We start from the raw sequence: 20,492 nt of genomic DNA, 5'->3' as shown, positions 1-20,492 counted from the left end.
TGTCATCCTTAAAAACAAAGTATTTTACCCTCTCTTTTGATAAGTATTTTACTTTGCGGTAATAAAACAATTGCATTACGTTAATTGACATGCATTTCACGCTGTAAATGCGTGTACGTGTAACATTCAGAAATCGGCGGATGAAAAGACCCAGTGGTTCTGTATAGTAGGGCCAGTTATGTGTCTATGGAAGGATGACGTCAGAGGTGGGAGATCTCATGGCGTCGTCGCAGCTAAGACTAGAGCTTGCCATCTAGTTAAAGCTCGTCGTCGATGCGTTCAGCGAAATGGAGAAGAATGCAAATCCACATCGAGACGCGGGAGGAAGTGTTCTGTGCTTCGTCATTCCGGCAGAGACCGGAGACATCAAATCTGTCGGTGGAGTGAAAGATGTCTGCGAGAAGAGAGAGACTTTGACTACTCGTGCAAGTGCTATCTGTGCTAATGCTACACCCTGCTCAGAGACATCAGATGCTGTTGAAACGGTCGACTATAGCAAGAGCATACAAGCAACCGCTTTATCAGAGACACTGTCGGCCGATGCAGCCGACCGGTTGAGCAACGGGACGGGATATGAGCCGCCAATGGCTGCTGCTGGGAATGAGGGTGGCACCTCAAAGTTAGTAAACAACCCAACGGGGGTGAAGCCGTCAGCTCCCTCCAACATTACTAGTGTGCAAACGGACGCTTTGGAAGGAGGGATGCAAGAACCAACAGAACTCTCCAAACCGGGTCACGTTAATTTGTGTCCGGACAAGAAAGAATCCGGGAGCGAACATGGCAGTGAGCCCAGCATCGCGGGAGAGTCCCGTAGCTTTGATTCACTAGAGTCCTTCTCCAATCTAAACTCTTGTCCAAGTTCAGACCTTAACAGTGAAGGGCTGGAGGACAAGGGACTGGCTCTGGCTATTCAGAGCGAATACGGGGCCGAGGGAAAACTCCCGTGTCCAAAGGACAGAGGCACCGGACAGTCGTTATACCACATCAAGTGGATCAAGTGGAAGGAGGAGAACACGCCCATCATAACACAGAATGAGAACGGGCCGTGCCCGCTACTGGCCATTATGAATGTCCTGCTATTATCATGGAAGGTAATTTAGATTAGAGTCTTATACACGTGACACAGTATTGTTTCAGTCAAGTAACTCTCTTGTAGTGGTAAAGCTATTCAGGTCGATTTCTTTATCATGTTAGTTTGCAAACAGTTAAACAAACTCCAAAGTGCATCAGTGTTGCTATTAGAAATACATTTTTCATAGTCGCTTTGTGGTTGTGTAGACTTGTGCTAAAGTGCCTTTTGTTAAATGGTCGATCATAGTGGTTCATATTTGTCTAATTGTCAAATTGCATAAATAGGAATTGTGTATGAGTTTTATGTATTGCTTTTTCACAATAAGGATATTTTAAAAAACACAGACAACCTATTCGTTAAATATTTAGATTTCTTTTCTTTTTTTAATTTGCATAGAGTTTTGTCTCTTTGCAGAGCATTACCAACGGATCAATATTAGTTTTTTGTCCCAAAGGCTTTCAGCCCTGGGCTCATTTGCATTATAAAGATAAAATTTAATTATTGGCTTTGACAGTGAGTTGGCAGGCACATGAGATGCTATTTTTTAGTACTCTGTCTTTCATCTTTAACCGTAGTGGCAAAATGTATTTTAGCTGCTTTATGTTCTCCTCAGCTGCTTTAAAACATACAGCATCATTTGGAGATGATCGCCACTCTGAAGCCTCTCTTGTCTCAAAGTCAATCTATGCTGATACGGCAGCCCATTTAAGGATAAACACCCCTGTTATCTCTCTGTTCTATCATTTTTCGTTGAAGGAGAAGAGGGAGTCATAAATCTCGTAATCTGTCACTGGTTTTAAAATGTTTGATTTTTCTCCCCGGTTGTGCCACAGGTCAAGCTGCCACCAATGATGGAGATAATAACAGCCGAACAGCTGATGGAATATCTGGGTTAGTGTTTCCTCACATTTGGATGTCATGTGCATTACAAAATCGGAAATAAAGAGTAGAGATGATAAGTATGCTTTTTTAGATGACTGACAACACCATCAGCTAGTTTGGTTAACAAGAGGATAAAGCTATTTCTGAATACTCTTGCCTTAAGCTTCATGTCACTAATTACTAGTTTGTGACCAAATAGAAAATTTCAGTGTGACCACCGTAGGGCTTAAAATTATACTAGGAATCATATGCAAAAGCTAGACATGGCGTCCTAGTTATAGGATTGTGTACAGTACTGTAATTTTAATATACGTACCTCAACACGAAAATCTGTGCCTTCAGAAAGTGCTGCTCTTGGTCATTTTTGCCAAGTGAAACAGGCACCCTTTTTTGTTTCAAAAGTTGTTGTGAGTTTCATATACAGTCTGATAAACATCACTGGCTAAGAAAATGTGATATGCTGTCAGGTGCTGATGGACAGCACCAGATCACCAGGGGAAAACCCAAGGCCTGATCTGAGAATCCAAGTGTTGCGTTACTCCAGTACAAGGGCCAAGTTTCTCAGATTGCATCTTCAAACACAGAAATGTTAGTGTTTTCAGCACCACAACAAAAATAGGCTTTCCTGTAGATTGTTTTTGAGCAGAAATTGAAGACTTTAAAAACCTTCCAAGCGTGAACACTCATGTAGTAAATGTAATTGCAGAGGATGTGGTCGTGAAATGCCATTCCTTACATGGGTTTATTCACCAGGGGTTTGTGTTTCCATTAAAACCTGTGCACTTTTGAGGACCAGTCTAGGTCTAGAGAGTGTAATTTATTTATAAAGTGCAGGTAAGGTACGTTAAATGTAAAATACAAAAATATCCTAATAATTATTCGATTACATCCTATTACCCACATTAAGATATTATCCCCCTCAAAACTGTGCAACACGTAGCTGTTATGTTTCTATTCCATAGAAAGGCAATTGAATAGAAATTAAATGGCACATAATGATGCAATAGCAATTACTACACTGTAGAATTCATTTTGTACCTCGGAAATCTTACATTCTGCATGTGTGTTCATGCCCCATTCCCAGCTGTCTGCCTGGAGATCCCTCACAGAAGTCTTCCTCTCATTGCTGAGCTTTTTGTAAGGAAGCCTGTTGTGATCTTGAGTATGCCTGATATATAGGATACAGAAATGCCCTAGATACTGAAGAGAGTGCTAGCTTTCTGTTGATCATTTGTCATTGTGCAGATTTCTTTGGAGTTACTTCTATCATAGTGTAGAGTTACAGTTTTCAAGAAGCATTGGATTTGCAGCTCAAGCTGCATATATTTATGTCTGCTCAGTTACACTCTATGATATGTTGTGGTTAGCTACACAGGCATCTGTAAATTGCTTTTCTCTCCCTTAGGTGCAACAGGCTCAGCTTTTTAGGTCTATTAGAAAGCATCTTGCTCTGTGTCTCTGCTGTAATTTAAAGCACTATTAAGGTTTCTTTCCCAGCCAAAGTCAATGACCCTTGAACAAACCCTGACATCTGCACACTTCCTTCTGATTGGTCAAGGCCTTTCAGTCACCTCAAGTAGCTGTGAAACTGTTATACTGTGTAACCAAGTTACCTGAAAAGCACAGTTCACATTGACCACATTAACATGGACAACAATAATCTGAATATTAAGAGTATTAAAGACAATACTCTGATTGAGAATGGACCATGTAAACAGAGCTTTTTGATAAGATTAATCCGTCTAAACTCATAATCGTAGTGAACACAAATTAAGACGGGTGGTGTACTTATATTTTAGTCGCATTATCGAAGTGCGGTATAGACATGTACACAGTTTAATCGCACTATTTCCGGCACGTAGGAACTTTCGCGGCCCTTTGTGACAGGTTTCATGCACGCACGGCAGTGGACAGCCGTTTCGTTTTACAATACAAACACAAATACAAGCAGGAAAGCACATTTTTGGTCAACAATTCTAGAAGATAAATGAAACTGAATGTGGTACCATGGTGAAGACGAACTGTTTGTTGATTCATGAAATTATGGAGGGAACGTCGAACGGCGTCGCTTAGGGACATAATGACATATTCCATTAATCAAACTATGTACTGTAACATAAAACGGGAACATGGAAGGTGTATTTTTAAAGCAACTCATGTAAACACCTTAATCGTAATATTAGCTTACTCAGTTTAAGGCAAATAATTTGATTACTTACGTTCATGTAAACGTGGTCACTGAGTCTAATGTAAGAAACATTTTTGGATGCCTAAATGAAATATACAATTATTATATAAATGTATCGTGTCAGTGTGTTCCCCTGAATGACCTATCAATATAAAATGTCTGATCACAGCAGGACGATATATCAGATTTGGAAGGAGTTTAAAGCATTGTTGTTATTACAATTTTTATTGTGATCCTAGTGTCCCTTTTGTTGAATGACAAAGCTGTTGTATAGCTTTTCAAGACTGACATGGACAACTTTGGAATGAAACTCTTTTTGTCAAAATATTCACTTTGGAAAAGGGCAACAAGTACATTTCTTAAAAAATTTAGGCAACTATTTTTTAAACAGTTAATAGGACAAAGTGAGTAACAGCTGTACAGAAGTAAGCTGTGGAAGAAAGAGCCGCAGCTTTTAATGGCTTCTGATTTGGAGAGGAGAGGCCCAGTACGGGAGACAGAGGAAGAGAGGTATGAAGGGATATGAAGAGATCAGCTGGAGAGGAACTGAAGAGGCGGGAGATGTGCTGTAGAAATAAGTGAAAGTGGCCCAAATGAAAATTCTCGGCACTGGTCAAAGGAAGTGGTAGTCAGATGGAGGGGCCTGAAAACAGCACAGCTCTGCTTCACACACAGATTTGACTTAAGATATTTGTTATTGTATATTTCTGAGTGATTTATTTGTAAAATGACAAGCCAGTGTAAAGCTTTGGACATAAATGGAAAAGGTATGTGGGTATCAATAGCAATAAACTGCTTTGTAATGGAGTAAAATAATGATTGGTTTTAAAGGGGTCATATTGGATAGCGAAAACTAAAATTATTGTGTGTATTTGGTGTAATACAGTGTTTTTACGCGGTTTATGGTTAAAAAAACACATTTGTTTTCGCTTACTGTTCAGCATTTCTGTTGCACCTCTGTGCCCTGCCTTTCTGAAACGCCTCGATTTTTGACAAAGCTCATCGTTGTGAGAAGCGCTGTGTGCTCTGATTGGCCAGCTCCACAATCAAAATGTGATGCGTTTTGATTGGCCGAATACCTCAAGCATATGGTGGAAATATTACACCCCTTAACATATTCGGAACATCAGCCTTCAAAGCATGTTGACAGCTGATAATCTCACCTGTACCATGAGACTTTTTTCATGTAGCATCATGCTGCAGGGGAGAACAGCCAAAGAATTTGCAACTGACTATTCAAAGATAAGCTTGTTACCAGTCCTACAATCACAAATGCAGAAATTGTTTTATATTTACAAGGCTGAATCCATCGGTGGCTGGAGGGTTAGGGTTCTTTCAAATTCTTTAAAAATGAAAACGTACTTGCAGGCTGTGAAAAATTAAAGTAAACATTTAAGAGCACAATTTTTATTAGGGGTGTGACGAGATCTTGCAGTTTCCGCAATTGGGACGATGGAGTGGTGGGCCAGAAATTGCGACCATTTAGGACGCATATGCTGTAGGGGTGGGCGATATGTTAAAAAATATATATCGATAATTGCCTTTAAAATCATTGCGATGTCCGATAATATCGGGTGTGTTTGACTTCATGCAACGTTGCACAGACGGATACAGACCGGGAGGGAATTCGTTCCCGACCTGCCAAACAAATGCACACACACACACAGGTCCAGTGTTACAGTGACTTCTTTCATCAGGTAAAGCTCGTTGTTAAACCATAGCTTTCATGCAGTAGAAAAATGTTGCAGGTGTCTGGAAATTTCATTCTCATTTTTTCTCATTCTCAAAGTCATTTTTTTTCGCTATAAAATCATCCTGCCTGTTTATTTTATACTGCTAAGGGAATATGATAGTGTATTTTCATTGTTAAATCATTCTACATATTATGTAATGCATATAGTACAATTAGTTTGGGTGTTATCTGTCTTAGTTTGGGTGTTATCTTGCTGGTATCTGTCTGTTGTAATCGACATCGGGATATTTGCGAAAAAAAGCGATATATGATAACATCATCACATCCCCCAGCCCTAATATACTCCCTAAATGTAACCTTTGTGAACTCAAAATATATTTGGGGGCATTTGTGTGAGCACATTTTGTTGTGGTGGGACCTGTTTTCAGTACTGTACAGAACACGCTAATTACTGCTCTTATTATGTGATTGCCATGCTGTGAGCTACAGCGCCGGCCCGGCCGTTCATAGACAATGTGATTTTCCAACCTGTGGTGCTACTTTCCAAACGTTTTCTATGTAAACACAAGCTAGATGGACGGGTTTCAGTCTTGTTTGCAGTGCCTCGCGCATAAAAGCACTAGTATTTACGGCGGTTAATCCTGCCAGCAACGCTTTGGGACCGCGTGGCTGAACAGCATCTGAGCTGTCTGTACCACAAGTAAAATATAGCAACTTCAATTTCGTATTACGTTATTTTAAATACATTCACAGGCAAACCTCTTCAAAAACAGAACATCTGTCTCTTACATATGTGCAATGTACGCATAAAACATGATGTGTTAATGTAGTTTTAACTGTTTCAGCTTTAACTGACAGCTTTCCTGTAGCTCAGTGGTAAGAGCATTGCTTTAACAATGCAAGGTTGTGGGTTCGATCCCAGGGGATTGCAAATACCTATGTAAAATGTATAGGATAAAGCAATGTAAGTCGCTTTGGATAAAAGCGTCTGCCAAATGCCTAAATGTAAATGTAAATATGTTTCTCTGAAGGCTATGAGGGTTCAGTAAGTGGAGGAAGGAGGATTGACAGTGTGATATGATCGCCACCTCTGCTAACACGAGCACTATGCAAAAGCATATAAAGAAAACAACCACAGCTCTTTACTAAAAGTTACAATAATGAAGAAAACAAAGCATACATTTTGATTTTTACTGCCTGTCATTTGTGTTTGTGACAGCATTTTGTGTTAAGGTGAAAAAAAAAATGTTCCCTATATATTTCATGATTGAGGATTTCTTTAATAAATCTTGTCTCGTTCTCACGAATCCAGTCTCTTGTCTCGTGTCTCATGAGATAAGTGTCTCCTCACACCCTTATTATTTATGTTTAAAATGTAATATGGTCACATCAGTTGCTGACCACCTCCAAATGTGGTTTATAAACCAATGCATTAATGTTTAATTGGTTCGTCCAGGACAAATGCCAGGTGTAAACAGAGCTGTACAAAATTCTATCCCTTTCTCTGTTGAGAAAGCTTTATCCAGATTTCACTTTTGATGTCTCGGAATCAGCTGCGATTCAAGCTGGAAATCTGGACTGTGAATAAGCACGCACTGCAAGGTTTTGTCTATGGCCCGCTGAAGTTCAGCGTCAACCCTTGTGAAGAAATCAGTGGTGTCTGTGTTCATGTGTTTTTGATTTCTGAAATGCTTTCGCTAACCCTCCCTCTTGTTTTTTCACCTCTTCAAAACAGGAGACTATATCCTTGAAGCCAAGCCGAAAGAGATCTCCGAGGCTCAGCGGTTGAACTACGAACAGGTAAAAGAAAACTGAGCTCTCACTCATGACTCACAGCACATGTAACTTTCAAACATAGCCAGTCTGTTTACATAGCTCTCTATGTGTTTGTGTGATAGCTAACAGTGCAGCTCCAACACTGTGTGGCTTCACAAGAGAACGAGCAGCGTGGGGTGAGGCTTGATACTATAATAGAGGTGTGAGAGATAAAGAGAGGACAAAAACATTGATCGAGATACATGCAGATTCTCATACTTCCAGTCAGACAATTCTTCCATTCTGAGTATATCCTTTAGTTGCAAACGTGACTCTGTGGTTCTCCGTCATTAAACAGCCAGTCCCACTGTGGGATTGCAGTGACTTTAGGCAGCAAGCTATGGCAGACCCTTCTGTAGATCAGCATGCATCCATCCTTACAGGAAAGAAGGTCTGAAATCCATGGAATCAGCATTGAAGTAACAGAATTGTGCAAACTGGTTCATTCCAGTCCAGATCGAACTGTTAATGTAACAGCGGGAGTGAATATGATCATTGTGTTGCTGTGATAGAGCTGTATGATGTGCAGTGTTGACATGTGAAGAGACAGCTCATTTATTGTCATGCCATTATGCTTTGTGTGGGGATGCATGGGACCAGTGGACAGACAGAGAGGCTTTTTGATGTTCTGGAAAAAAGAAGCCCCTCTGCTTATTAACTTGTGTTTAATACTGTAGTAGGTATCATATCCAGGTCACATTCTACCTCGAAATTAAAAGGACAATTTTTTATTGCACTACAAGATATATTAATATATAATATTCAATCTAATTATTATACAGTATATAATATAATAGGAAATATAGAAAAAGTCACAAAAAAAGTTGTATCATTTTCTTTACACAACATATACATACACTACCGGTCAAATGTTTAGGATCACTTAAAATAAAATTATTTTAATCTGGAGGTGTGTTTCAACGTTTGAAATCACTTTTGTAGACAAAAATATTACTGTGGCAACATATTCATTTATTTTATTAGAAAACCTCAATTTTAAATTTTAAATCATTATCTGGACCAAATAATACATTTTGGTCAGTCAAAGCAGTCAGTCAAAAAGAGTACAGCATAGATGTAAATTCCTTCAGTACTGTATAACGTTTTTCCCAGGTTTAGACCTCAAGAAACTGGATTATAAAATGCATATTGCATAATGCATAATGCAGATTCTAGTCAAAGGGTGGCTACTATACGTTATACTTTAGGATCTTTAAATTAATTTATTTTGGATGCTTTTATTTACAACATGATTCCCACAGCCACATTTGTGTTCCTGGTTTTGGTGGGTTTAATATAATTCTTAACTGTGAGAAAAGTGTATAATGAAGTTTACTATATATTCAACAAAGCATATTGTTACACTGAGAATATCAAATGTCATCCTAATCTAATTTATATATATGAGCCCAAGGATGTGATAATTAAGACAATTTGTGATGTTCCTGTCTGTGTTGTTTAATAGCTTCCGAGTAGGTGGAAGCTGACTGAATGACTGAATGTATGCTCAGTTCTTGCTCTCTCTGCTCCCCGATTTGAGATTGTGACCTCCAAACCTCTTGTTGGTCTCTTTTTGTTATGTTGTTATGAATATGCTGTTCTTGTAGGGAGAGGTTGTTTTTATATAATTATTGCAAATGTTTCATTTATAACTCAGGCTTTTAAAAGTTGGGACGGGCTTAATTTTTTTATTTTATTTTATTAAACTGTTAGTTTACTGACTTTTAATCCACAGCGACCAGCACCACTGTGTGTAAAGTGACAGTGAAAAAGAAAAGCTAAATTTCTGGCAATGAGAGAGAGAGTGAAAGAGAGAGAGAACAACAAAAGGCCAAGAAAAACTTGTGTGTTGACCAATGAAAGGTCTGCCTGTATCGTCTCAGGTTTAACTCAATTCAGAAGACTTAGGTTTGCATTGTTTATGTGTAAAGGTGTGAATTCTTCTTAATAGTCATCTCAGTGAGTACCCCTGGACAAGAATCAGAGAGAAGAGAACAGAGAGATATTAGGAGATGGAGAAAGTGGGTCGGGGCATTTGAGTGTTTGAGAAAATCTGGCATGGGCACAGGGAAAGAACCGGACCACACGCAGGCTGGGGCGTGGGTTGGGTTATGACCAGTGCCAAGTTTAACAGGGCTGAATGGGATCTGTGGGTGGATGCGTCTGTGTCGAGCATCTAACTCTCATCTGACCCTGGTGCCAGTTCTGTATTCTCTCATCCGCCCACTGACCATCGGGTCAGTCTGTGCCACACTCAGTTATAGTGGCCTGAGTTCCAGTAGAGGAGGGAGTCAGATTCACCGATAGAAATTGTGACTCAGCAGTTCTGTGAAGGTGTCTTGTGTTGGGATGTTTTGGAAAAATCATACTTCAGTATCAAGCAAAATGGCCTGTAGAGTTATAATCTAAATCAAGGTCAGATGAATCGAAGGCCACATTCGGTTTTGGTTACTTGTTCTAAATGCTGAAAGATCTAAACATTAAATTTGAAATACAAAGACCTGATTTAGTATTGTTATCTGTTAATGTGGTTTCAAGCATAACTCCTCAAGGTTATCACAATACAGGATTGACTTTAGTTTGCTGAACATACCAGAGAATTTGAGATAAAACCTGTATACGGTTTCAATGGCAAACACCTGTGTGAACATTAAAGCGGCCGTGCAACGGTGTTTTATGCATTCTGACATCTTTACAATGTTAATATATATGTATAGTCAGTGGATTTCCCAGAATGTCTCTGTAAAGTTTCAGCTCACAATACACCACATATCTTAATTACAATATGTTGAACATGGCCATTTGTGGCTGCAATGGAAAACGCGCCGTTTTTGTGTGTTTCTCTTTAAATGCAAATGAGCTTCTGCTCCCCTCCCCGTATGCAAAATATGAGGTAGAGCACTTACACATGTGCTTTGGATGACATCAAGACAAGCAATATAGCAAAAAGGTAAATTACGTCTGTTAAGCCTTGCCCAAAAAAAACCATACACTAACTGCAATAAAAATCACCTTAATGCCTTGTTCATAAATACGAATTAAATGGAAAAGACAATAACATAGATAGAACAACATATACTGACCATTTGCTGTATGAAATGTTGGTCATTGATGATTAATCATGTGCATGCATATAACTAACAGACATAAACATGGATATAGGCACAAACATGCATTCAGAGTACTTGTATATGACAGACGGGTATGTTAAGATCAGTAACCAGGTTTTATTACATTGTGAGAAGCAATTTCTGCGTGACAAAGCTCTTACTATTGTCCGCTTAGGACATACGAGAAAACACTGAACTCACCGAGAAAGATACTACTAAAACTTTCTTTCGTCGTAATGAATAAGCTTTACAGAAATTATGTCGGTCACAAGTCTTCTGAACCGATAGGCGCGATGCGTTTTACCACTACCGTTACAACATATCACTTGTCTTTGGACCATGTCTCAGGTTTAGCCGCGATATGTAAACAACAGCCGCTAACATGCTAAACACATTATTAAGGCACCAGGGTTTTTTGACATCTAGATTTCAAAACCTTGCGGCTTGAAAGGGCTTAAAGATAGAGATCTTGAGTTTGAGCGAAAGTTTATGTGGGGTGTAAATATACTCATCTAATTTGCATATTATGTCGTCATCAGAGGCCATCTTGAATTTCATAATATTCAGGAAATAGTAGCACATAGTGATCGTACAGGTTTCGGAAAGTATTTTTCGAACATATAAATCTGTTTCGCAACTGTTTCAGCGGCACAGAAATTGACGGCGTTGTGGTTGCGACATGCATGCGTTTCAGGAGCGTTGGCGCCGCATCTCTCAACTTTTCAGAAAGGTGCAAGCGCACCGCAGGTCATTTGACAAGAACCAACCAGCCAATATAGACAAGCTCAATGAAAATGCAGACACAATGATCACAGCATATCTAAATCTAGTAGCCGAGTCATTGAAAGGAATTTTCAGTGATTATAATTCATATATCCTTTGTTTTTACCTCCTCGTCTCAACGGCTATCGTGGCCCATGGTTGCTTAGCATCGACAGACACCAGGAGAGCACAAAGTCCAGGAGCTTGCGTTTTCGGCGCGGCTTCAGACGCGAAATGTGAATCGGCCCATATTCACCTTGTTTATACACGCCCCTGGCACCTCACCTCGAGTCTCATCGTGGACTTTCCTGGATGGACGAGGAAATATGAGTATAGCCTAATGTATTGGAAACGTATGCGTCCCTACGATCACATTCTGATGAAAGGAATGATTGGATGCTACTGACTCCACAAAAAGGGGAATTATAAACCTCTCTCAATGTAATCCGTCAAAATGACGTCAAAATTCTGTCACTGGTATAAAAAATCTGTAATTGACGGAGAATTTTTGGTGAACGCGACATCTGAGCACAGCTCTAAGTGTCTTATAAAACGTTTTTTTAATTAAACAGATGCTGTAAAATACTCAGGACATGTAAAGTAAATTTATTAAGTGTTTATTTTTCTTTACAAGTCTTTATGGATGTTACCCATTGAGATACACAGAAGAAGGTGTTTTTCGTCACAATATTGTGATCGAGGAGAGACCCCCCTCAATTGATTGTAAAAGGGCTTTGGGTGTACAGCAATACACAATAAACATTCATTCATTCATTTCTTCCATCTCAATGGCATATTAAAGTCCTGCGGCTGCAACCCTACATTTTGTTTCTCAAAAGGTCTAAAAGTGTTTTAGTTGGATATATGTCACAATATAGAAAAGAAAACGACTTAAGTTTTTTGCTGACTTGAAATGTAAGAAGGTGACAAAATCAACATGCGTTGACACTTTAATCTCATGCAGTACAGTTTATAGCCAAGATGAAGGGTCACTGCCATGATGTCAGCTCTATTTGTCCATGGCATTACGGTCTTTATGATAAACATGTATGGCGCACTCTGTTTTTTTATCAGGCCAATAAGACAATATTGAACGATATATTTTCTTACAGAACACTCTCTCCCTCTCTCTCTCTCTCTCTCTGTAGAACATGAGTGATGCCATGGCAGTTCTGCATAAACTGCAGACAGGTCTGGATGTGAACGTGAAGTTCACAGGTGTACGGGTATTCGAGTACACGCCCGAGTGCATCGTCTTCGACCTGTTGGATATTCCGCTCTATCATGGATGGCTGGTTGACCCGCAGGTCATTCCACTTCACTGATTCACTTCCTTCTGGCAGCAGGGAATCATCCAACTACAAGTGAAACAACTGAGTCATAGTCACAACATAATGTCATGTTTTTGTTGATTTATTTTAGACAAATTCTACTTTCACATTTAACCTTTTTCCAGGAAGTGAACTAAATCACGTTTATGGTTTTCTTTATTGTTCTGAGCGTGTACGTCCATGTTTTCATTCTCTCCGTGTCTCTCTGTAGATGGCAGATATAGTGAAGGCAGTGGGGAACTGCAGTTATAACCAGTTGGTGGAGAAGATAATCAGCTGTAAACAGTCAGACCGCAGTGAGCTGGCCGGGGAAGGTGGGTGTTCACCGTATTTACTGTCATCTTCTCCTTCGCACATCATTCCAGGCTTTTATCACCAAGCAAGAGCTCGCTGTCACGTCTCCCCGCTGACTGAAGGGCCTTAAATGTAAAATTCACTTTGTTGTGAGATTACTCTTTCAAGCTTGGATGTACTTTGTCACACACGTTTCTCTCTGTTCTAAACTGTTTTTATTCTTATTGCTTCATGAAAATAAACAACTATCACAGAAGAGTGTGCGAGTCAGTTAAGACTAAAGGATATAAACAGCTCAGCTGCTTTTTTCTATTTTTCCTTGTTCTGTAGTGTTTATTCTTGGGTTTTTGGAAACGTTCTGTCCTTCTTGCTCGTGTGCTTTCGGTCTCTCTGTGTGTCTATGTCTAAATTTATCTCCATTGCCATCTTTTCTCGCTCTTTCTCTGTGTGGGTATCAGAATGCACCTTGGCTGTCCCTGTTTTTCTGTTTTAGCGCTGATAGGCACCCTGCTCTATTTCTCTGGCTGATTGTCTGTGTGTCACTTACACTCTATTTCGCAGTACCAGCCTGTCAGTCTCCGTCTGTCTGTGTGCCAGGCTGTGCATGTTTAAAGTCATTCCTAATTGCTTTCGGTTTTGTGATAAATCAGTTTTCTGTTATATTGGAAGTCACTCAGGAATGCTTAGTTCCAATTGGTCTGCTGTCGCATTCAGTGGTTTCGAATTGTTGCTATAACAGACTGTTGATCCAGGCAAATCTGTATAGTTGCGATTGTGTTTTGTCTCTGCAGTGATAGTAAAGTACATTAACCACTGTCTCATGTCCATCTATTTAGTCAATCATAATGAAAATGACGTGTCTTTGCAGCTTTACTTTATCACACCTCACATGTGTGTTCCAGGTTTTGTGGCAGAGCAGTTCTTGAACAGCACAGCGACTCAGCTGACCTACCACGGCCTGTGTGAGCTCACCTCCACCGTACAGGAGGGAGAACTCGGCGTCTTCTTCAGGAACAATCATTTCAGCACCATGACCAAATTTAAGGTGTTTACGTCTACACACATTTACTGCTGGAATATTATGAGAGGATCTGAGCTGGAAGGTGCTTCTGTGGTACTGTGAATCTAAGTGGTAGATCATCCAAAATGCCTTCTTTTGTGTTCTACGGAAGAAAGAAACTCGTACAGGTTTGAAATGACAAGTGTGAGTAAATGATGACAGATTTTCATTTTTGGGTGAACTATCACTTTAATAGGTTATTGTAAAGAGAGAAGCTGAATGATGGTGCCCCCTAGTGGCTGAAATCCGAACGTGTTATCGTGATGACCAATCAATGCGTACCTAGATGCCCGTATTGCTAATTATCTTGAACTTTCTACATGTTGCCCATAATATAAAGGTCACAGTCTGTCTATAAACACATCAATAGACAAGTAATGTGATTTTAGCATTCTCTTCTGTGGAAACTTATTAACTTCTAAGATGGCATTGTGGTTGAGTCAGTTGAACAAATGCAGCAAAGTATCTAGGTGTTGTATTTCTATGGTAAGGCCCACTTTTACCTTTCACAGATATTTTTTAAATGTATGTATATAACTGTGTCACAATTTACACACAGAAGATTCAAACTCTTGGATGGGGACTCTACACAAGAGCCAGTCACCTTATCAGGTTAACTGCCTGTATAGTCTCTTTCTGTTATCTGTGGGGAAGTGGTTGTGGCCTGTAACAGCACACTTGACCCGTAACACCTCCAAGATTCTCATGTACACACTTCAGAACATGAAAGATGCTGAGAGATTGATGGACAAGAGCTCTCATTCAGTTAAAGTGTGTACTTTGTGTAAGTGCTCTCTCTCTCTCTCTCTCTCTCTCTCTCTCTCTCTCTCTCTCTCTCTCTCTCTCTCCGTGTTCCTCAGGCCCAGCTGTACCTGCTGGTGACAGATCAGGGTTTTCTCACTGAAGAGAAAGTGGTTTGGGAAAGTCTCCATAATGTTGATGGAGACGGAAACTTCTGCGACTCTGAGTTTTATCTGAGGCCGCCCTCTGACCCGGAAACAGTGTACCACGGTCAGCAAGACCAGATCGATCAGGTCAGAACGGGTCTAACTCAATAAGTTACTTACCAACTGATGCTCATATAACAGGTGCATTCATGAGATTTGGTGTTTTAAAGGTCTCATGAAGTGTGCATGTTTATTGTTTTAGACTGTTATATGTGGTCTACTTATGAAGTTCGCCTGGCATCAATATTATCTGGAGACTTTATAAATGACCTCCATACATAAGTATTTCATGTGACGCATTCACACGGGATGATTTTACTTAGATTTATTTCCCGGATGTGATGGCAAGGCTTTGCGTATAGTTTGTATAGCCTATAGTTGTTATGCGTTTAATGATATATGATCGAACCTGTCAGCATTTGAGACCTGTGATCCCGAACCGGACAAAAGATCACAGCGATCACGGGTCTCAAATGTTAAGAAAGTTTTCATGATAAATAAACAAACAGGAGACTCCGGTAACTTATGGCTATCACCCAGCACCCAAAATAATACCAAAACACTTCAAAACAGCCTCAATTATTCGCAAGCGGTGGTTAAAACCTTGAAAAATTATATATGAGCTCACCAAATCACAGAGATGGCGATTCGCAGGGACTTAATAGCACAGACAACCTCTGCAAGTATTAAAATGACTAGAGGTCCCGAGGTAATACTAATCTCATCAAGCGATCTCTAACAAAGCAATAGTGACGCTAATACAAAATGTTTAACTAGCATAAGATTGCTGCACCATTCCTCTCGGATCCAATATTCATGACACAGCACTGCTTTTTTTATTTTAGTTATTCCACAAATCCAGTGGTGACCTGTGGCCTTTTTGACGAAGGAATCCTTGGAGAAATGAAACAAACAAAAGCTCCATGTTTTTCCCACATGAGCTGAAACGTCTTTAAAATTAATCTTTAACCCCACATTCCTAATATCAGAATCTGAAGGAAGGTTATGCAGCGACTGTATTCTTCCACAACCAGAGGTGGCACAATATTTAGCTATTTTTAACGGCATGTCTGTTTATTGCTTGCTTGCTCTATCTGGTTTCAACACCACTTGTAGTACTTCAGTTCTGTCGTGCGTTAATGTCGTCATAGATAGGTGCATTCCAGAACCTGGCGTTCTCTGGGCCTGGTGTCAATAACAGATGTTATCTCAGTAACAGGGTGTTTTCAGTTCTAACACTTACATGATGTTCGTGTGATTATGATTCCCTCTTATATAACAAAAGCTCGGGTTAAAATTGTGATTTTGATTCATGCCTCCGTTGAGTAATTCTTCAGGAATAGCTGTATATCCTTTGTGTACTAAGCCAACGTGAAAAAGCCACTGTGACCCAAAGCAGAGCTACAAAGACTAATGTTGAAGTGAACTGTGCCGTTTTGACACATAATGTTAAAGTGTCAGTGTAGTTAAGTTTTAGATGTAGTTTAGGGCTTTGTACCACACTGGACTGTTGGAAATAAACTGTACATGTATCGGGGGATCCGCGGGGTCTTAAAAAGTGTTAAAAGTTGATCAATACATTTTGAGAAAATTCACTCCCTTAAGTCTTAACAATACATTCACCTTGTGTTCAACAGAAAAACCTGTCAGTTTCCCCCTCGAGCATCTAAAGTATAAATGTACTCATAGAAATCGCCATCATTTTGATTTCTTGTCAGTACAAGCTTATTTTTTGTGATAATTCTTTCTGATTAGATCCAGATGATTGCCGGCATGTCTTTGATTTATTGCATGGGTTTTTCTTTGTGTGTGTAGGACTACCTGATGGCGCTGTCTCTACAGCAGGAGCAGCAGGCTTCAGATCTGGGTTGGGAACAGATCCCAGAAGGCATCAGTGATCTGGAGCTGGCCAAGAAGTTGCAAGAGGAGGAAGACTGTAGAGCATCGCAGTACTATCAGGAGCAAGAGCAAGCACAGGAAGCAGCTGCGCAGGCACAGGTGAGGAAAATAACTTATGGAACACAAAAGAAGATATTTTGAAGAACGTTGGATACAACCACTGAGACATTTCTCAGAATATCGTATTTTGTTTTCAAATTTAGGTATTAAGCAATATGGGGGTGAATTAATGATGACAGAATTTTTATTTTAGGATGAGTGCACCTTAAAGGAGTTCAGTTAAGAGTTTAATTTGATAAATATCTATATGCAGGGACAGCAGGCAGCAGTGGGTGCGGATCAGGTGGACAGAGCAGCAGAAGCATCAGCCGCCGGGGCCTCAGCAGGCTCCACAAGCCCTGGAAAACAGCCCTCCACGGGGGAGCGCAAACCTAAGAAAGAGGCCAAGGACAAAGACAAATGCGTCTTGTTGTAACGGCAGTGAAGCGTGTGGAGCATGAAACGGGCAGCAGTTTAATTCCAGTGGCTCTGCGAAGCATCTCCCAGCGTGAGGTGAAGAGAGAGGAATGATGGAGAGGACTTGCCATTCTCAAGCCACTTGTGCCTGACTTTAAACCTCCATGTTCTGAATACACACAAAAGCAGACGGGGGCGTCACTACAAAGACTATCACTACATGTTTCATAGAGCTGGCCAAATGTTCTCGGCAGGAAAACCACTGCAGTGCACTATATTGTGTGGGGTCACCAGGGAGGGTGGATTTTTTGTAGTATAATAAGGTAATGTATTAATAGCACTAGACAAAAAAGTCCCCCATCCCTTAAAAAAGCAACAAAGCAAGAGAAATGCCACCACTCTTTTCATTATACGAAGCATTATCTTTTTTTGTGAATATCCGTTATTGCTGTTGTTTATAAGCTATTTTATACCAGTTTATGCATATGTAGATTAGTTGTATCGGTCTGTTGTCCAAGAACGTTTAATGAAAGGCCGTTGAAAGGTAGCAAGACAACGTGTTGTGTGGCCACTAGTTCTTTGCCTGGCAATATTATGATGGCACATTTCTCTTCATTGATAATGTGCAAACTAGACGGACTGGTATCTCTTGGAGTAAAATGATTTTTTGCTAAAAGGATATTAATATTAACATGAGGTCACAACAGACTATATCAAGGTCCATTGCTTTATATTACATTATAAAAATATGGCCAATTTGCTTCACCCCTTGAATTTTACAGTACCTGATAGCTAACAGTCCAGTGCTAATTTGCCTTTTAGCTAAAATAAACGAACTAGAAAAGTCAGTGGTTCTACTTAAAGGGACAGTTCACCCAAACAAAAAAATCTGTCATCATCTATTCAGCCTTAAGTTTGCGTACATTTCTTTCTTCTGATGAACACAGAGAAAGATATTTGGAAGAATGCTCATAACAAAACAGTTCTTGGCCACCATTGACTACCATGGTAGGAAAATATCCAAATATCTTTCTCTGTGTTCATCAGAACAAAGAAATGTATACCTGTTGGAACAATTCAAGGGTAAGTTAATAAAGACAATTCATTTTGGGTTGAATTGTTCCTTAAAATACTGTCTTTTATCCTTATTGTTTGTCATTGTATTCCAGCTCGTGGTCAACCGATATATGTTTTAAAAGATTTTAGGATTGTGTGGTGAGCAGGGCTGCCAATGACTGACATACATTATAAAATATTTTTTTTTAACTCTCAGTAGATTTTGGAGCTGACGCAAGGGTAGTTAACAAGTTAATCTCATTTCTAAGTTCATTGCCGGCCAATGCTTGCAATGTAAAAACAGCTAAGCATTTGTTAAAAGCTATGTACTTTCACACTCTTTCATGTACATGGTACATATTCATATATTCTATATGGATTTAAGGTAGAACGAGGATCCCTCAAGCCCGTGTTTTTATAGCGCTGCCTCCTGAGAGACAAGGTATTTTCTATCGAAACATTCCAGCTGTATGCCTTGAACTGAGCTCAGATTCAGAGAAACACTAATGTTGGGCTAGTTTCCCTGCGTCCGGGCTGCGTGTGGATGGGGTCGTTTTTTGGACAGTCTGGCAGTTGCCCTGTGGTTACGTGGCTGCACTAGTAGATTGTGTTGATGATGCTAGTCGTGGAATGGAGCTGTTCCTTTTAGCGTTTGGTCCATCGGTGGCCAATACTCTCTGTATATAAAAAGCCTTACAACACTATCTTTTCAACAGAAACACACAAATAGGTACAAGACAAGACTGAGACAATCTGTACTTTACTATTGACAGAAAACCTCACAGGCCTTCGCAGAAGGAACATATCCACGAGTGTCTTGCAAACAGATTGACATGTTTAGCTGAAAACAATGTAAAATACAGGGTTTGAAATTTGAACGTTACGTTTTTCATTATTGTAAAAGTGCAGTTTCAACCCTAGGAATCAAGCTTTTGAAGTTTCAAAGTTCTGCAATGCTGCTATTTGAGGTGATTTAGCTGGCATGGAATATTGTGTATAGCCAGCGTTGATTTAGATACCAAGAGCGCAGTCTTGCCCTGTCATGTTTATGTCTTAAGAGCATTCACACTACAAGAACCACAAAAATGCATTCAAAATGTTGGTGAGCTCCTGTCGCCTCTGAGAATGGTGTCATATAGTGGGAAGCACAAGTGGTTGGGAGAGAGATGTGTTGGGGGTTTGTACTAGGGGATGGGCTGAAATGATACATTGTGTAGAACTGTTACATGAATCATCTAAGCAGCTGTTTTTAAATTTTGATTAAAATAAGATTCGCTGCAGCGGTGAATGAAGGACTGCTTTCAACTCAATTTCAAAAACCCTTTCCTTGCAGGTCAGCTTGAATATGGACATTCCAAGGTGCTTATGTTCAAGTGGCATGTCTGAAATAAGAGTGGACATTGCGAATGCAACCTAATAACAGGCTTTTCCACCAAACAAAATACTATGTGCGTTAGCATTTGTCGTTTGCATCGATTGCCAATAACTATCTTATGTTATGTGCTTCAGCTTGAACCTTTTGCTTCTTAAATCTTGTACGTGACAGACATGTGGAATGTCACAAGATTATACATGTAGGGCTGTAATGTTTGTTATTGGGATAAGTATTGAAATTTCACATTTGTAGAGTGACAAAAAGGGGTGTTTGGTTATGTTATGCACTGTTGCACTAGATGAGGAAAAATACCTCTTTTTATACAAAATCACCAGAGTTTGTCTGGTTTGAGCTGAAAACCTGATTCATATGTAACACCCAGTACAGACTTACTTCCGCAATAAGGCTATTATTTATGGGGCTACAAAAAGAAATGTAAATGGACAATAAAATAATTTCTAGAGGCTTTACGTAATGCCCTTCACATGTTCTTTTCCGCGCCCTGCTTTCAGACAGAATATAATTTCTCATTTCTCCGTGCCATCAAGTGAT

General features: G+C 39.8%; 1 protein-coding gene across 1 annotated transcript; it reads left to right on the top strand.

Moving 5' to 3' along the window:
- Positions 1-180: 180 nt before the first annotated feature.
- On the top strand, positions 181-19,402 carry mindy2 (MINDY lysine 48 deubiquitinase 2). The gene is made up of 9 exons (XM_056756556.1): positions 181-1,091; positions 1,906-1,963; positions 7,571-7,635; positions 12,671-12,829; positions 13,065-13,167; positions 14,050-14,192; positions 15,068-15,241; positions 16,970-17,152; positions 17,367-19,402. The coding sequence occupies exons 1-9, from the start codon at positions 288-290 to the stop codon at positions 17,526-17,528; spliced, it is 1,851 nt and encodes a 616-aa protein (XP_056612534.1). The 5' UTR covers positions 181-287; the 3' UTR covers positions 17,529-19,402.
- Positions 19,403-20,492: the final 1,090 nt, after the last annotated feature.

Source organism: Triplophysa dalaica, chromosome 1, assembly GCF_015846415.1.
Source record: "Triplophysa dalaica isolate WHDGS20190420 chromosome 1, ASM1584641v1, whole genome shotgun sequence".
Taxonomy (NCBI): Eukaryota; Metazoa; Chordata; class Actinopteri; order Cypriniformes; family Nemacheilidae; genus Triplophysa; species Triplophysa dalaica.
The sequence above is the reverse complement of the archived record's forward strand: the minus strand, read 5'-3'. Positions and strand labels throughout refer to the sequence as shown.